Genomic DNA, 13,497 nt, shown 5'->3' with positions numbered 1-13,497 from the left:
TCTACCCTGGAACAGTTTCCTCATGAGAACATCTTGAAAGAAAGAAACACAGAGTCAAATGCTGACCAAGACCAGTTAGTGAGGAGTATAGATGGGCTTTAAATATGATATATTAAACCTTAAAATCATTATTATAATAATAAGTAGCATTAATCTACGTTTATATGGGTCATTTATTTAAAACATGAAAAAAAAGGATGTGCATTCTTAAAAACAATGGAACACACACTCGCATCTTTTTACATATATATACTATTGGTTTGAAGCAAGAAGATTTGCATATAAGAGAAAAATGAGTTTATTTTTCAATTTTGGATCATTTGAAAATTTTGAAATAAATTTTAGAAATAAATTTGTTCATTTGCCTTTTATTTGATGTGTTATTTTTCATATTAAGGTGAAATTTTACTGCCTGGGGCCAGTTTTATATGCCCCCCCCCCCTGCTGCATTTTAGTACTTATTTTGACCGACTGGCGGCAGCACCTTACGGGTACCCAGATTTTTTATTTTTGCCTTGAGTAGAAGTACAGTTTAAACCTGAAGTGTTGTGTTTGTTGAAGCATGGAAAGTATTTTTAAGAGAATTAAACGTCACAATGGAAGTGAATGGAATTTTTAATAGTGGTATGTGACCTAATGGGAAAACGTACAAGCGGCCAGTGCACAACAAGTACTACACCTAGCTCTTGCCTTTAACGGTGTACGAGTTTGGCTTAGACTTGAAGACAAACGTGGGCAATGTATCCAGCCTTATGTGATAAAAGTAAGAATTCAACCTGTGTACAATTGCTGCATTGGTGAACGAAAGTGTCGGGAGTGGGGGAGGGGGGGGGGGGTGTACCAGTACGTACTGTACATCACTAGTACTTACAGGGGGTACAATGTAGCATATACAGCATATCGTCAATATTTAGGAGTGCCAACGCATGACTTTCGTGCTATTTCTTTTAAATACAAGTGTATTAGAGGCCGCAGGGGAGAAGCACCTATAGCGCATATCAAAAACCGTAAATATGTATGGAGTGCTAACGCATCATGAAATTTCGTGGTTTTTCTTTGGGAAGGGGGGGGGGGGTGGCGGGGGAGAGGTACGTGCATACACATTCACTGATTTAGGATGAATGTAAGGTTGTAGTCTAATTGTCTCATGTACAGACTTAGCAGTCTTTTCACAATTTGTATAGATGCATGCTTTGTGTATTATTTCTCGTATTTCAGAATCTGTCATACCAGTACATTTTTATCCATTATGTGAAATGTTAATTTTCAGGATTCATATAATTTCCCCAAAGTTTTCTCTGGTCACTATGACTCTGAGTACTAGGAAGTAAATGTCTTTACAAGTGCAAGGATTATGTGGTGCACCCTCTCTGTCTGCATCTACCCTGGAACAGTTTCCTCATGAGAACATCTTGAAAGAAAGAAACACAGAGTCAAATGCTGACCAAGACCAGTTAGTGAGGAGTATAGATGGGCTTTAAATATGATATATTAAACCTTAAAAATCATTATTATAATAATAAGTAGCATTAATCTACGTTTATATGGGTCATTTATTTAAAACATGAACAAAAAAGGATGTGCATTCTTAAAAACAATGGAACACACACTCGCATCTTTTTACATATATATACTATTGGTTTGAAGCAAGAAGATTTGCATATAAGAGAAAAATGAGTTTATTTTTCAATTTTGGATCATTTGAAAATTTTGAAATAAATTTTAGAAATAAATTTGTTCATTTGCCTTTTATTTGATGTGTTATTTTTCATATCAAGGTGAAATTTTACTGCCTGGGGCCAGTTTTATATGCCCCCCCCCCCCCCCCTGCTGCATTTTAGTGCTTATTTTGACCGACTGGCGGCAGCACCTTACGGGTACCCAGATTTTTTTATATTGCCTTGAGTAGAAGTACAGTTTAAACCTGAAGTGTTGTGTTTGTTGAAGCATGGAAAGTATTTTTAAGAGAATTAAACGTCACAATGGAAGTGAATGGGATTTTTAATAGTGGTTTGTGACCTAATGGGAAAACGTACAAGCGGCCAGTGCACAACAAGTACTACACCTAGCTCTTGCCTTTAACGGTGTACGAGTTTGGCTTAGACTTGAAGACAAACGTGAGCAATGTATCCAGCCTTATGTGATAAAAGTAAGAATTCAACCTGTGTACAATTGCTGCATTGGTGAACGAAAGTGTCGGGAGTGGGGGAGGGGGGGGAGTACCAGTACGTACTGTACATCACTAGTACTTACAGGGGGTAGCATATACGGCATATCGTCAATATTTAGGAGTGCCAACGCATGACTTTCGTGCTATTTCTTTTAAATACATGTGTATTAGAGGCCGCAGGGGAGAAGCACCTATAGCGCATATCAAAAACCGTAAATATGTATGGAGTGCTAACGCATCATGAAACTTCGTGGTTTTTCTTTGGGAAGGGGGGGGGGTGGCGGGGGAGAGGTACGTGCATATACACATTCACTGATTTAGGATGAATGTAAGGTTGTAGTCTAATTGTCTCATGTACAGACTTAGCAGTCTTTTCACAATTTGTATAGATGCATGCTTTGTGTATTATTTCTCGTATTTCAGAATCTGTCATACCAGTACATTTTTATCTATTATGTGAAATTTTAATTTTCAGGATTCATATAATTTCCCCAAAGTTTTCTCTGGTATACTATGACTCTGAGTACTAGGAAGTAAATGTCTTTACAAGTGCAAGGATTATGTGGCGCACCCTCTCTGTCTGCATCTACCCTGGAACAGTTTCCTCATGAGAACATCTTGAAAGAAAGAAACACAGGGTCAAAGGCTGACCAAGACCAGTTAGTGAGGAGTATAGATGTCCTCACAGATTCTATATCCTATGATGAGTTCTTTAAAAAGTACTTGATTGCTAATAAGCCATGTTTACTGGCTCCAGAGTTAGCCATCAACTTGTGGAGGGCGAGGAAGGAGTGGGTCACAGATGACGGAAAACCAAACTTAAAGAATTTAAAGTTCTTATTTGCAAAAGGCAGGTTCAAAATGCTATTCTGATTTCATTTTAGCTGGGTGACAGGCCTCAATCTATCTAATTATCTTGTAGTTAATTTTATAAAAGGGGTAATTGACCCTCCCCCCCCCCCAGTGTGAAGGACCCTGAAAAAAATTGATATTTTAGAGGGAGAAGGGTGTCATTTGGTACAGTTTAGTCCTATGATTCAGCTAAAGAAAAGAAACATTCTAATTTCAAAAGGGGACCAATAGTGTGATTTTTCAGAAATGGAATGGGAGGTGGCTGGGGATCAGGACCCCCTGCCTAAATCTGCCACTGGGGTATTTGGGTATATTTTAAAGCAGATGTACATTATACAAATGTACAATAGACACTAAATTTTTCATATGTTCTTCTGTTAAGATTGGCTATGCATAGAATACAATGTTTATTTTTAAAAAATTGTTGGTAATTTCCTTTAAATAAGATATATAAATATGTACCATAAACCTGACTTTTTTTTACACTTATTAGACAAAGTGAGTGTATAAAATATTTATGTTAAAGCAATGTTGATATTATATAAATTGGTGTTAATTTTTTCTACCATTCAGCAAAGTGAACAGAGTAGCAACATACAGGGAACTAGACAATGACCTTCTCAGACTTGCAGCATTCCAGACTCTAGTAAGTATCATGGCACCAAGGTAGTCAGGGCCGTAGCCTGAGCAAAATGCCAGGGGGGGCAGTAAGCGGACATGAGGGGGCGAAGCCCCCAAGGGGGGGGGGTGTCCCCCTATCACGGTGTGGAAAATTCCAAATTCCAGGGGGGGCAGCTGCCCCCCCTGCCCCCCCGGAGGCTACGGCCCTGGTAGTGGTCACATCAGGATTGACTTAGACTTAAAATAACAAAGTTGACACAACTTGCCTGTAAGATCACACAGGAAGCTATATTGCTCCTTAGACCTTTTTCATCCCATGTTTTTTAAGCAGTCTACTGTCTAGACATCTGTTTGTCTGTTTGCCTATTTAAAAGTTTGAGTGAAACCTGATGTCAGCATTGATCTTTTGTCAAAGTCAATTTACTCATGATACATTTTAAATCTTTGGAGATGTTTTAACTTATACATTCATAACAGGTGGTCAACTTGTATCGGCATTGCATTTCAGAGATTTTTATTTATACCTTTAAACAGTTTCTAACTTGATTTCTCAGAGATTGGAGAAATGAAATATAATATATATTTTTACTTATGCACAGTGTGAGATTCACATATATTTGATCAGTATTTGTTGAAAATTTCAGTTTTACAAAATGGTAGGCATTGATGCAACCCTGTGTGGAGACTACATGATCTACCCCTTTTTACTTCATTTCATTCCCTGTCATTCATTTATACTGTTTTGATTTTTTCTACTGTTGTGCTGTAAAATTCTGAAAAAAAAAAAAGAAAGAAAACGAGTGACTTCACTATATCCTGACTATGACAGAATGTTTTGTATGTCTGTTAAATGTTTTACCTCATTTAGAATTTCAGTTATCAAACATACCACTTACTACCTCAAAATAAAGTGATTAGTTTCTGACCAAGGTTACTGTCTAAATCTTTTAGGATGCTGTGTTGATTTTTAAAATTTTTTTCTTGTGAACTTGTTTTTGTTTCCATTGTGTGATATAAATTTGTTATATTAATTTCTAAAAAGGATTAACTTATTATGATTGGTATTAGAATATGAAAGATATTAAAAGCACCTGCACCAGAACCTATAAGATATATGTCATCACTTCATTATTCATAATTGCTTAATAATATTAGAATTCATCTAAATTGTTTGGTATTGTAGTTCATTCAGCCTCTATATGTTTTATGTCTTAAAAGCCAGCAATGTTGAAAAGAGACTTTTGGATTGTGTTTTTTTTCTCCCTAGGATAATGAGATTGATCTCAAATTACTGACCAAAGTTTTATCAGCAGAATCTGAAGTCATTGAGGTAAGACTATTCAAGATATGAAAACTGTTACTGGATCTATCTATTATGTGAAATATTCCAGTAGAATTAATTTGCAAATTTACAAAATCCACAAAACAAATGAATGAATAAATAAAAGATTTCATTTAATAAAGCTTTTTAAAATTAATAAAGGTATATCTTTGAAGGAGGAAGTGTTGAATAAGTAGGAGTTGTAGACTTTAAAAAATATCTGTCATCTCATTTTCAACAGGAGGATAAACCGTGGGACTGGGACCAATTATTCACAGAGGTTTCCTCCGAACTAATCAATGAGTGGGAAGCCAGTGAAGTCAAAGATTCGGATCCAACTGCTGCTTGACAGAGAACTAGATGTTTAATGACTTTGATCTTTGAATTAGTCCAGAGACTTGTGGATAGTGAACAAGGGCATTTTAATCAAAGAATCTGTTACTTTAACAGAATTATCTCTTGACATTTGAAGTTCTTTTTTGTAACTTTTTTTACAACCTCATATATGTAAAAAAGATTGAATCACGTCATTAGTCAAGCAGTCCGTCCACTTCAGCTGAAATTTTGCTGAATTTTATATACTGCTCTCCTTGAATGGCATTTCTTCATTCTTCATTCAATCTCAAAAAATTCTTCTGCCTGCATTAACAATATTATAATTCATAATTTATAATTTTATGATACTTATTTTATTAAAAGTATGTCACATACTTGATGTGGTCAATCTTGTGACCAGGTATTTTATGTTACAGGTTCATTCTTACAATAAAGAAATTATAAAAACGTGTGAGTGTTGTTTGCAAGATGGGTATTTATCACAATTATTGTGACTGAAAAAATCCTGTTTATTGTCCACTCTATTTTTGTCTTAGAAGGACTTTAGATAAAGAGATATATAATTTCTTTACTTTTTATGTCTATGAATGTCTATCCCACCCTGAGCTTCAGAGATAACTTGACACTAACCTCTTCACTATAGCCTTGACACGATGAAGATAGGCTAATAGTGAAGAGGTTAGTGTCAAGTTATCTCTGAAGCTCAGGGTGGTCTATCCAGACCTTCACAAACTTTTTATAAAAAAGGTAAAACTCCTCAAATAAAAGTACCAGATGTCTTTGTTTCCATCTGAAAATTAAAGGAAAACATAACCAATCATTATATTATTAGAATTACAGTACTGAGATAAAAATGTTATGAAAAATCAAACCTGAGTGTAGGGAAAGATTGAGCAATGATTGTCAGTAAAAAAAACTGCCTTACAAAAAAAATCAATGTGACATGAAAATCCTGATTAGGATGTTCTTTAATATGGGCTTTAAATATGAGATATTAAACCTTAGAAATCATTATTATAATAATAAGTAGCATTAATCTATGTTAAAATGGGTCATTTATTTAAAACATGAAAAAAAAAGGATGTACATTCTTAAAAAACAATGGAACACACACGCGTATCTTTTTATATATACTATTGGTGTGAAGCAAGAAGATTTGCATATAAGAGAAAAATGAGTTTATTTTTCAATTTTGGATCATTTGAAAATTTTGAAATAAATTTTAGAAATAAATTTGTTCATTTACCTTTTATTTGATGTATTATTTTTCATATCAAGGTGAAATTTTACTGCCTGGGGCCAGTTTTACATGTCCTATCCCCTGCTGCATTTTAGTGCTTATTTTGACCGACTGGCGGCAGCACCTTACGGGTCATGTCATTGTCACTGGAAGGCTATGCCATTAATTAATGTACCCAGATTTTTTTATATTGCCTTGAGTAGAAGTATTTAAACCTGAAGTGTTGTGTTTGTTGAAGCATGGAAAGTATTTTTAAGAGAATTAAACGTCACAATGGAAGTGAATGGGATTTTTAATAGTGGTTTGTGACCTAATGGGAAAACGTACAAGCGGCCAGTGCACAACAAGTAGGCTACTACACCTACATGTAGCTCTTGCCTTTAACGGTGTACGAGTTTGGCTTAGACTTGAAGACAAACGTGGGCAATGTATCCAGCCTTATGTGATAAAAGTAAGAATTCAACCTGTGTACAATTGCTGCATTGGTGAACGAAAGTGTCTGGAGTGGGGGAGGGGGGGGGGAGTACGTACATCACTAGTACTTACAGGGGGTAGCACAGAATATCGTCAATATTTAGGAGTGCCAACGCATGACTTTCGTGCTATTTCTTTTAAATAGTGTATTAGAGGCCGGAGGGGAGAAGCACTTATAGCGCATATAAAAAACCATAAATATGTATGGTGTACTAACGCATCATGAAACTTCGTGGTTTTTTCTTTGGGAAGGGGGGGGGGGGGGGTGGCGGGGGAGAGGTACGTGCATATACACATTCACTGATTTAGGATGAATGTAAGGTTGTAGTCTAATTGTCTCATACAGACTTAGTCTTTTCACAATTTGTATAGATGCATGCTTTGTGTATTATTTCTCGTATTTCAGAATCTGTCATACCATGCAGTACATTATGTGAAATGTTAATTTTCAGGATTCATATAATTTCCCCAAAGTTTTCTCTGGTCACTATGGCTCTGAGTACTAGGAAGTAAATGTATTTACAAGTGCAAGGATTATGTGGTGCACCCTCTCTGTCTGCATCTACCCTGGAACAGTTTCCTCATGAGAACATCTTGAAAGAAAGAAACACAGAGTCAAATGCTGACCAAGACCAGTTAGTGAGCAGTATAGATGGGCTTTAAATATGATATATTAAACCTTAAAAATCATTATTATAATAATAAGTAGCATTAATCTATGTTTATATGGGTCATTTATTTAAAACATGAAAAAAAAGGATGTGCATTCTTAAAAACAATGGAACACACACTCGCATCTTTTTACATATATATACTATTGGTTTGAAGGAAGAAGATTTGCATATAAGAGAAAAATGAGTTTATTTTTCAATTTTGGATCTTTTGAAAATTTTGAAATAAATTTTAGAAATAAATTTGTTCATTTGCCTTTTATTTGATGTGTTATTTTTCATATTAAGGTGAAATTTTACTGCCTGGGGCCAGTTTTATATGCCCCCCCCCTGCTGCATTTTAGTACTTATTTTGACCGACTGGCGGCAGCACCTTACGGGTACCCAGATTTTTTATATTGCCTTGAGCAGAAGTACAGTTTAAACCTGAAGTGTTGTGTTTGTTGAAGCATGGAAAGTATTTTTAAGAGAATTAAACGTCACAATGGAAGTGAATGGGATTTTTAATAGTGGTTTGTGACCTAATGGGAAAACGTACAAGCGGCCAGTGCACAACAAGTACTACACCTAGCTCTTGCCTTTAACGGTGTACGAGTTTGGCTTAGACTTGAAGACAAACGTGGGCAATGTATCCAGCCTTATGTGATAAAAGTAAGAATTCAACCTGTGTACAATTGCTGCATTGGTGAACGAAAGTGTCGGGAGTGGGGGAGGGGGGGGGGGGGGAGTACCAGTACGTACTGTACATCACTAGTACTTACAGGGGGTAGCATATACAGCATATCGTCAATATTTAGGAGTGCCAACGCATGACTTTCGTGCTATTTCTTTTAAATACAAGTGTATTAGAGGCCGCAGGGGAGAAGCACCTATAGTGCATATCAAAAACCGTAAATATGTATGGAGTGCTAACGCATCATGAAACTTCGTGGTTTTTCTTTGGGAAGGGGGGGGGGGTGGCGGGGGAGAGGTACGTGCATATACACATTCACTGATTTAGGATGAATGTAAGGTTGTAGTCTAATTGTCTCATGTACAGACTTAGCAGTCTTTTCACAATTTGTATAGATGCATGCTTTGTGTATTATTTCTCGTATTTCAGAATCTGTCATACCAGTACATTTTTATCTATTATGTGAAATTTTAATTTTCAGGATTCATATAATTTCCCCAAAGTTTTCTCTGGTCACTATGGCTCTGTTCTCACAACTTTTAGATCGATCTATCACCGCGGGGAGTCTCACTAGATTACTGTCAGATAATCCCCCTTAAGTGTCCGTCCCCGCCTACTACAAGCTTTAAGGGGTAATTAAATTTCGTGTCCGCCCGGCTGACAGCTATTTAGCGTGAACCCCCAGGGAGTTAGGTCGATCCAATGTAGGTCGATCTAATCTATGAGAATGGGGTGTATGACTCTGAGTACTAGGAAGTAAATGTATTTACAAGTGGAAGGATTATGTGGCGCACCCTCTCTGTCTGCATCTACCCTGGAACAGTTTCCTCATGAGAACATCTTGAAAGAAAAAAACACAGAGTCAAAGGCTGACCAAGACCAGTTAGTGAGGACTATAGATGGGCTTTAAATATTATTTATTAAACCTTAAAAATCATTATTATAATAATAAGTAGCATTAATCTATGTTAAAATGGGTCATTTATTTAAAACATGAAAAAAGGATCTGCATTCTTAAAAACACATGCATCTTTTTATATATATACTATTGGTTTGAAGCAAGAAGATTTACATATAAGAGATAAATGAGTTTATTTTTCAATTTTGGATCATTTGAAAATTTGAAATAAATTTTAGAAATAAATTTGTTCATTTGCCTTTTATTTAATGTGTTTTTTTTTTCATATCAAGGTGAAATTTTACTGCCTGGGGCCAGTTTTACATGTCCTCCCACCTGTTGCATTTTAGTGCTTATTTTGACCGACTGGCGGCAGCACCTTACGGGTCATGTCATTGTCACTGGAAGGCTATGCCATTAATTAATGTACCCAGATTTTTTTATATTGCCTTGAGTAGAAGTATTTAAACCTGAAGTGTTGTGTTTGTTGAAGCATGGAAAGTATTTTTAAGAGAATTAAACGTCACAATGGAAGTGAATGGGATTTTTAATTGTGGTTTGTGACCTAATGGGAAAACGTACAAGCGGCCAGTGCACAACAAGTACTGCACCTAGCTCTTGCATTTAACGGTGCTTAGGCGGGAAGACAGGCATGAGCAATGTATTCAGCCTTATGTGATAAAAGGAAGAATTCAACCTGTGTACAATTGCTGCATTGGTGAACGAGAGTGTCGGGAGTAGGGGAGGGGGGAGTACCAGTACGTACATCACTAGTACTTACAGGGGGTAGCACAGCATATCATCAGTATTTAGGAGTGCCAACGCATGACTTTCGTGCTATTTCTTTTAAATACAAGTGTATTAGAGGCCGCAGGGGAGAAGCACCTATAGCGCATATCAGAAACCGTAAATATGTATGGAGTGCTCACGCATCATGAAACTTCGTGGTTTTTTCTTTGGGAAGGGGGGGGGGGGTGGCGGCGGGAGAGGTACGTGCATACACATTCACTGATTTAGGATGAATGTAAGGTTGTAGTCTAATTGTCTAATACAAAGTTTATTTTTAAAAAATTGTTGGTAATTTCCTTTAAATAAGATATATAAATATACACCATAAACCTGACTTTTTTTACACTTATTAGACAAAGTGAGTGTATAAAATATTTATGTTAAAGCAATGTTGATATTATATAAATTGGTGTTAATTTTTTCTACCATTCAGCAAAGTGAACAGAGTAGCAACATACAGGGAACTAGACAATGACCTTCTCAGACATGCAGCATTCCAGACTCTAGTAAGTATCATGGCACCAAGGTAGTGGTCACATCAGGATTGACTTAGACTTAAAATAGCACAGTTGACACAACTTGCCTGTAAGATCACACAGGAAGCAATATTGCTCCTTAGACCTTTTTCATCCCATTTTTTTTTAAGCAGTCTACTGTCTTGACATCTGCTTGTCTGTTAGCCCATTTTAAGTTTGAGTGAAACCTGATGTCAGCATTGATCTTTTGTCAAAGTCAATTTACTCATGATACATTTTAAATCTTTGGAAATGTTTTAACTTATACATTCATAACAGGTGGTCAACTTGTATCTGCATTGCATTTCAGAGATTTTCGAGTATATTTGTTTATACCTTTAAACAGTTTCTAACTTGATTTCTCAGAGATTGGAGAAATTAAATATATTATATATTTTTACTTATGCACTGTGTGAGATTCACAGATATTTGATCAGCATTTGTTGAAAATTTCAGTTTTACAAAATGGTAGGCATTGATACAACCCTGTGTGGAGACTAAATAATATACCCTTTTTGCTTCATTTCATTCCCTGTCATTCATTTATACTGTTTTGATTTTTTTCTGTTGTGCTGTAAAATTTTGAAAAAAAAAGAAAAAAAACTAGTGACTTCACTATGTCCTGACAATGACAGAATGTTTTGTATGTCTGTTAAATGTTTTGCCTTATTTGGAATTTCAGTTATCAAACATACCACTTACTACCTCCAATTAAAGTGATTAGTTACTGACCAAGGTTGCTGTCTTAATCTTTTAAGATGTCGATTGATTTTTTTGTGATTAATGAACTTGTTTTTGTTTATATTGTGTGATATAAATATGTTATATTAATTTCTAAAAAGGATTAACTTATTTTGATTGGCATTAGAATGTGAAAGATATTAAAAGCACCTGCACCAGAACCTATAAGATATATGGCATCACTTCATTACTAATAATTGCTTAAAAATATTAGAATTCATCTAAATTGTTTGGTATTGTAGTTTTCACTTGTTCATTCAGCCTCTATCTTTTATGTCTTAAAAGCCAGCAATGTTGAAAAGAGACTTTTTGATTGTGTTTTTTTTTTCTCCATAGGATAATGAGATTGATCTCAAATTACTGACCAAAGTTTTATCAGCAGAATCTGAAGTCATTGAGGTAAGACTATTCAAGATATGAAAACTGTTACTGGATCTATGTGTATAATGTGAAATATTCCAGTAGAATTAATTTGCAAATTTACAAAATCCACAAAACAAATGAATGAATAAATAAAAGATTTCATTTAATAAAGCTTTTTAAAATTAATAAAGGTATATCTTTGAAGGAGGAAGTGTTGAATAAGTAGGAGTTGTAGACTTTAAAAAATATGTCATCTCATTTTCAACAGGAGGATAAACCATGGGAATGGGACCAATTATTCACAGAGGTTTCCTCCGAACTAATCAATGAGTGGGAAGCCAGTGAAGTCAAAGATTCGGATCCAACTGCTGCTTGACAGAGAACTAGATGTTTAATGACTTTGATCTTTGAATTAGTCCAGAGACTTGTGGATAGTGAACAAGGGCATTTTAATCAAAGAATCTGTTAGTTTAACAGAATTATCACTTGACATTTGAAGTTCTTTTTTGTAACTTTTTTTACAACCTCACGTATGTAAAAAAGATTGAATCACGTCATCAGTCAAGCAGTCCGTCCACTTCAGCTGAAATTTTTGCTGAATTTTATATATTGCTCTCTGATTGGCATTTCTTCATTCTTCATTCAATCTGAAAAAATTCTTCTGCCTGCATTACCAATATCATAATTCATAATTTATAATTTTATGATACTTATTTTATTAAAAGTATGTCACATACTTGATGTGGTCAATCTTGTGACCAGGTATATTGTGTTACAGGTTGATTCTTACAATAAAGAAATTATAAAAACATGTGAGTGTTGTTTGCAATATGGGTATTTATCACAATTATTGTGACTGAAAAAATCCTGTTTATTGTCCACTCTATTTTTGTCTTAGAAGGGCTTTAGATAAAAAGATATATAATTTCTTTACTTTTTATGTCTACAAATCTTGCTAAGCTTCTTATTTTCCCTATCCAGACCTTCACAAACTCCTTATAAAAAAGGTAAAACTCCTCAAATAAAAGTACCAGCTAGATGTCTTTGTTTCCATCTGAAAATTGAAGGAAAACATAACCAATCATTAAATTATTAGAATTACAGTACTGAAATAAAAATGTTATGAAAAATCAACCTGAGTGTAGGGAAAGGCTGAGCAATGATTGTCAGTAAAAAAATTGCCTTAAAAAAATCAATGTGACATGAAAATCCTGAGTAGGATATTCTTTAATATGGGCTTTAAATATGAGATATTAAACCTTAGAAATCATTATTATAATAATAAGTAGCATCAATCTATGTTAAAATGGGTCATATATTTAAAACATGAAAAAAGGATATGCATTCTTAAAAACAATGGAACACACACACGCATCTTTTTATATATATTTATATACTATTGGTTTGAAGCAAGAAGATTTGCATATAAGAGAAAAATGAGTTTATTTTTCAATTTTGGATCATTTGAAAATTTTGAAATAAATTTTAGAAATAAATTTGTTCATTTGCCTTTTATTTGATGTGTTATTTTTCATATCAAGGTGAAATTTTACTGCCTGGGGCCAGTTTTACATGCCCTCCCCCTGCTGCATTTTAGTGCTTATTTTGGCCGACTGGCGGCAGCACCTTACGGGTCATGTCATGGCACTGGAAGGCTATGCTATTAATGTACCCTGATTTTTTTTATATTGCCTTGAATAGAAGTATTTAAACCTGAAGTGTTGTGTTTGTTGAAGCATGGAAAGTATTTTTAAGAGAATTAAACGTCACAATGGCAGTGAATGGGATTTTTAATAGTGGTTTGTAACCTAATGGGAAAACGTGCAAGTACAA

General features: G+C 35.0%; 2 protein-coding genes across 6 annotated transcripts; both read left to right on the top strand.

Moving 5' to 3' along the window:
• The first annotated feature begins 473 nt into the window (after positions 1 to 473).
• LOC106153968 (intraflagellar transport protein 43 homolog) lies at positions 474 to 12,477 on the top strand. 4 transcript variants are annotated; one of them, XM_087003445.1, is made up of 6 exons: positions 474 to 763; positions 1,271 to 1,453; positions 7,467 to 7,649; positions 10,479 to 10,551; positions 11,638 to 11,700; positions 11,933 to 12,477. In XM_087003445.1, exons 3-6 carry the CDS (start codon positions 7,528 to 7,530, stop codon positions 12,038 to 12,040), a joined length of 366 nt encoding a protein of 121 aa, XP_086859571.1. In that variant the 5' UTR covers positions 474 to 763; positions 1,271 to 1,453; positions 7,467 to 7,527; the 3' UTR covers positions 12,041 to 12,477. The 4 variants fall into 4 exon arrangements, with proteins under 4 accessions (XP_086859571.1, XP_086859572.1, XP_086859574.1 ...); XM_087003448.1 differs by lacking the exons at positions 474 to 763; positions 1,271 to 1,453 and adding exons at positions 8,840 to 8,879; positions 9,098 to 9,240 and having other exon boundaries at positions 7,526 to 7,649; XM_087003447.1 differs by lacking the exons at positions 474 to 763; positions 1,271 to 1,453; positions 7,467 to 7,649 and adding exons at positions 7,674 to 8,336; positions 8,840 to 8,879; positions 9,098 to 9,240.
• On the top strand, positions 1,838 to 5,751 carry LOC106153888 (intraflagellar transport protein 43 homolog A-like). 2 transcript variants are annotated; one of them, XR_015332714.1, is made up of 5 exons: positions 1,838 to 2,149; positions 2,646 to 3,020; positions 3,596 to 3,668; positions 4,911 to 4,973; positions 5,206 to 5,236. XR_015332714.1 is itself a non-coding variant. In XM_087003449.1 (5 exons), the coding sequence occupies exons 2-5, from the start codon at positions 2,708 to 2,710 to the stop codon at positions 5,311 to 5,313; spliced, it is 366 nt and encodes a 121-aa protein (XP_086859575.1). In that variant the 5' UTR covers positions 1,850 to 2,149; positions 2,646 to 2,707; the 3' UTR covers positions 5,314 to 5,751. The 2 variants fall into 2 exon arrangements, 1 of the variants encoding a protein (XP_086859575.1); XM_087003449.1 differs by having other exon boundaries at positions 1,850 to 2,149; positions 2,646 to 2,829; positions 5,206 to 5,751.
• Positions 12,478 to 13,497: the final 1,020 nt, after the last annotated feature.

This window comes from Lingula anatina, chromosome 2, assembly GCF_051362555.1.
Source record: "Lingula anatina isolate TDL-2025a chromosome 2, LinAna3.0, whole genome shotgun sequence".
Lineage (NCBI taxonomy): Eukaryota > Metazoa > Brachiopoda > Lingulata > Lingulida > Lingulidae > Lingula > Lingula anatina.
Note: the sequence above shows the minus strand (reverse complement) of the source record. Positions and strands in the feature narration are given on the sequence as shown.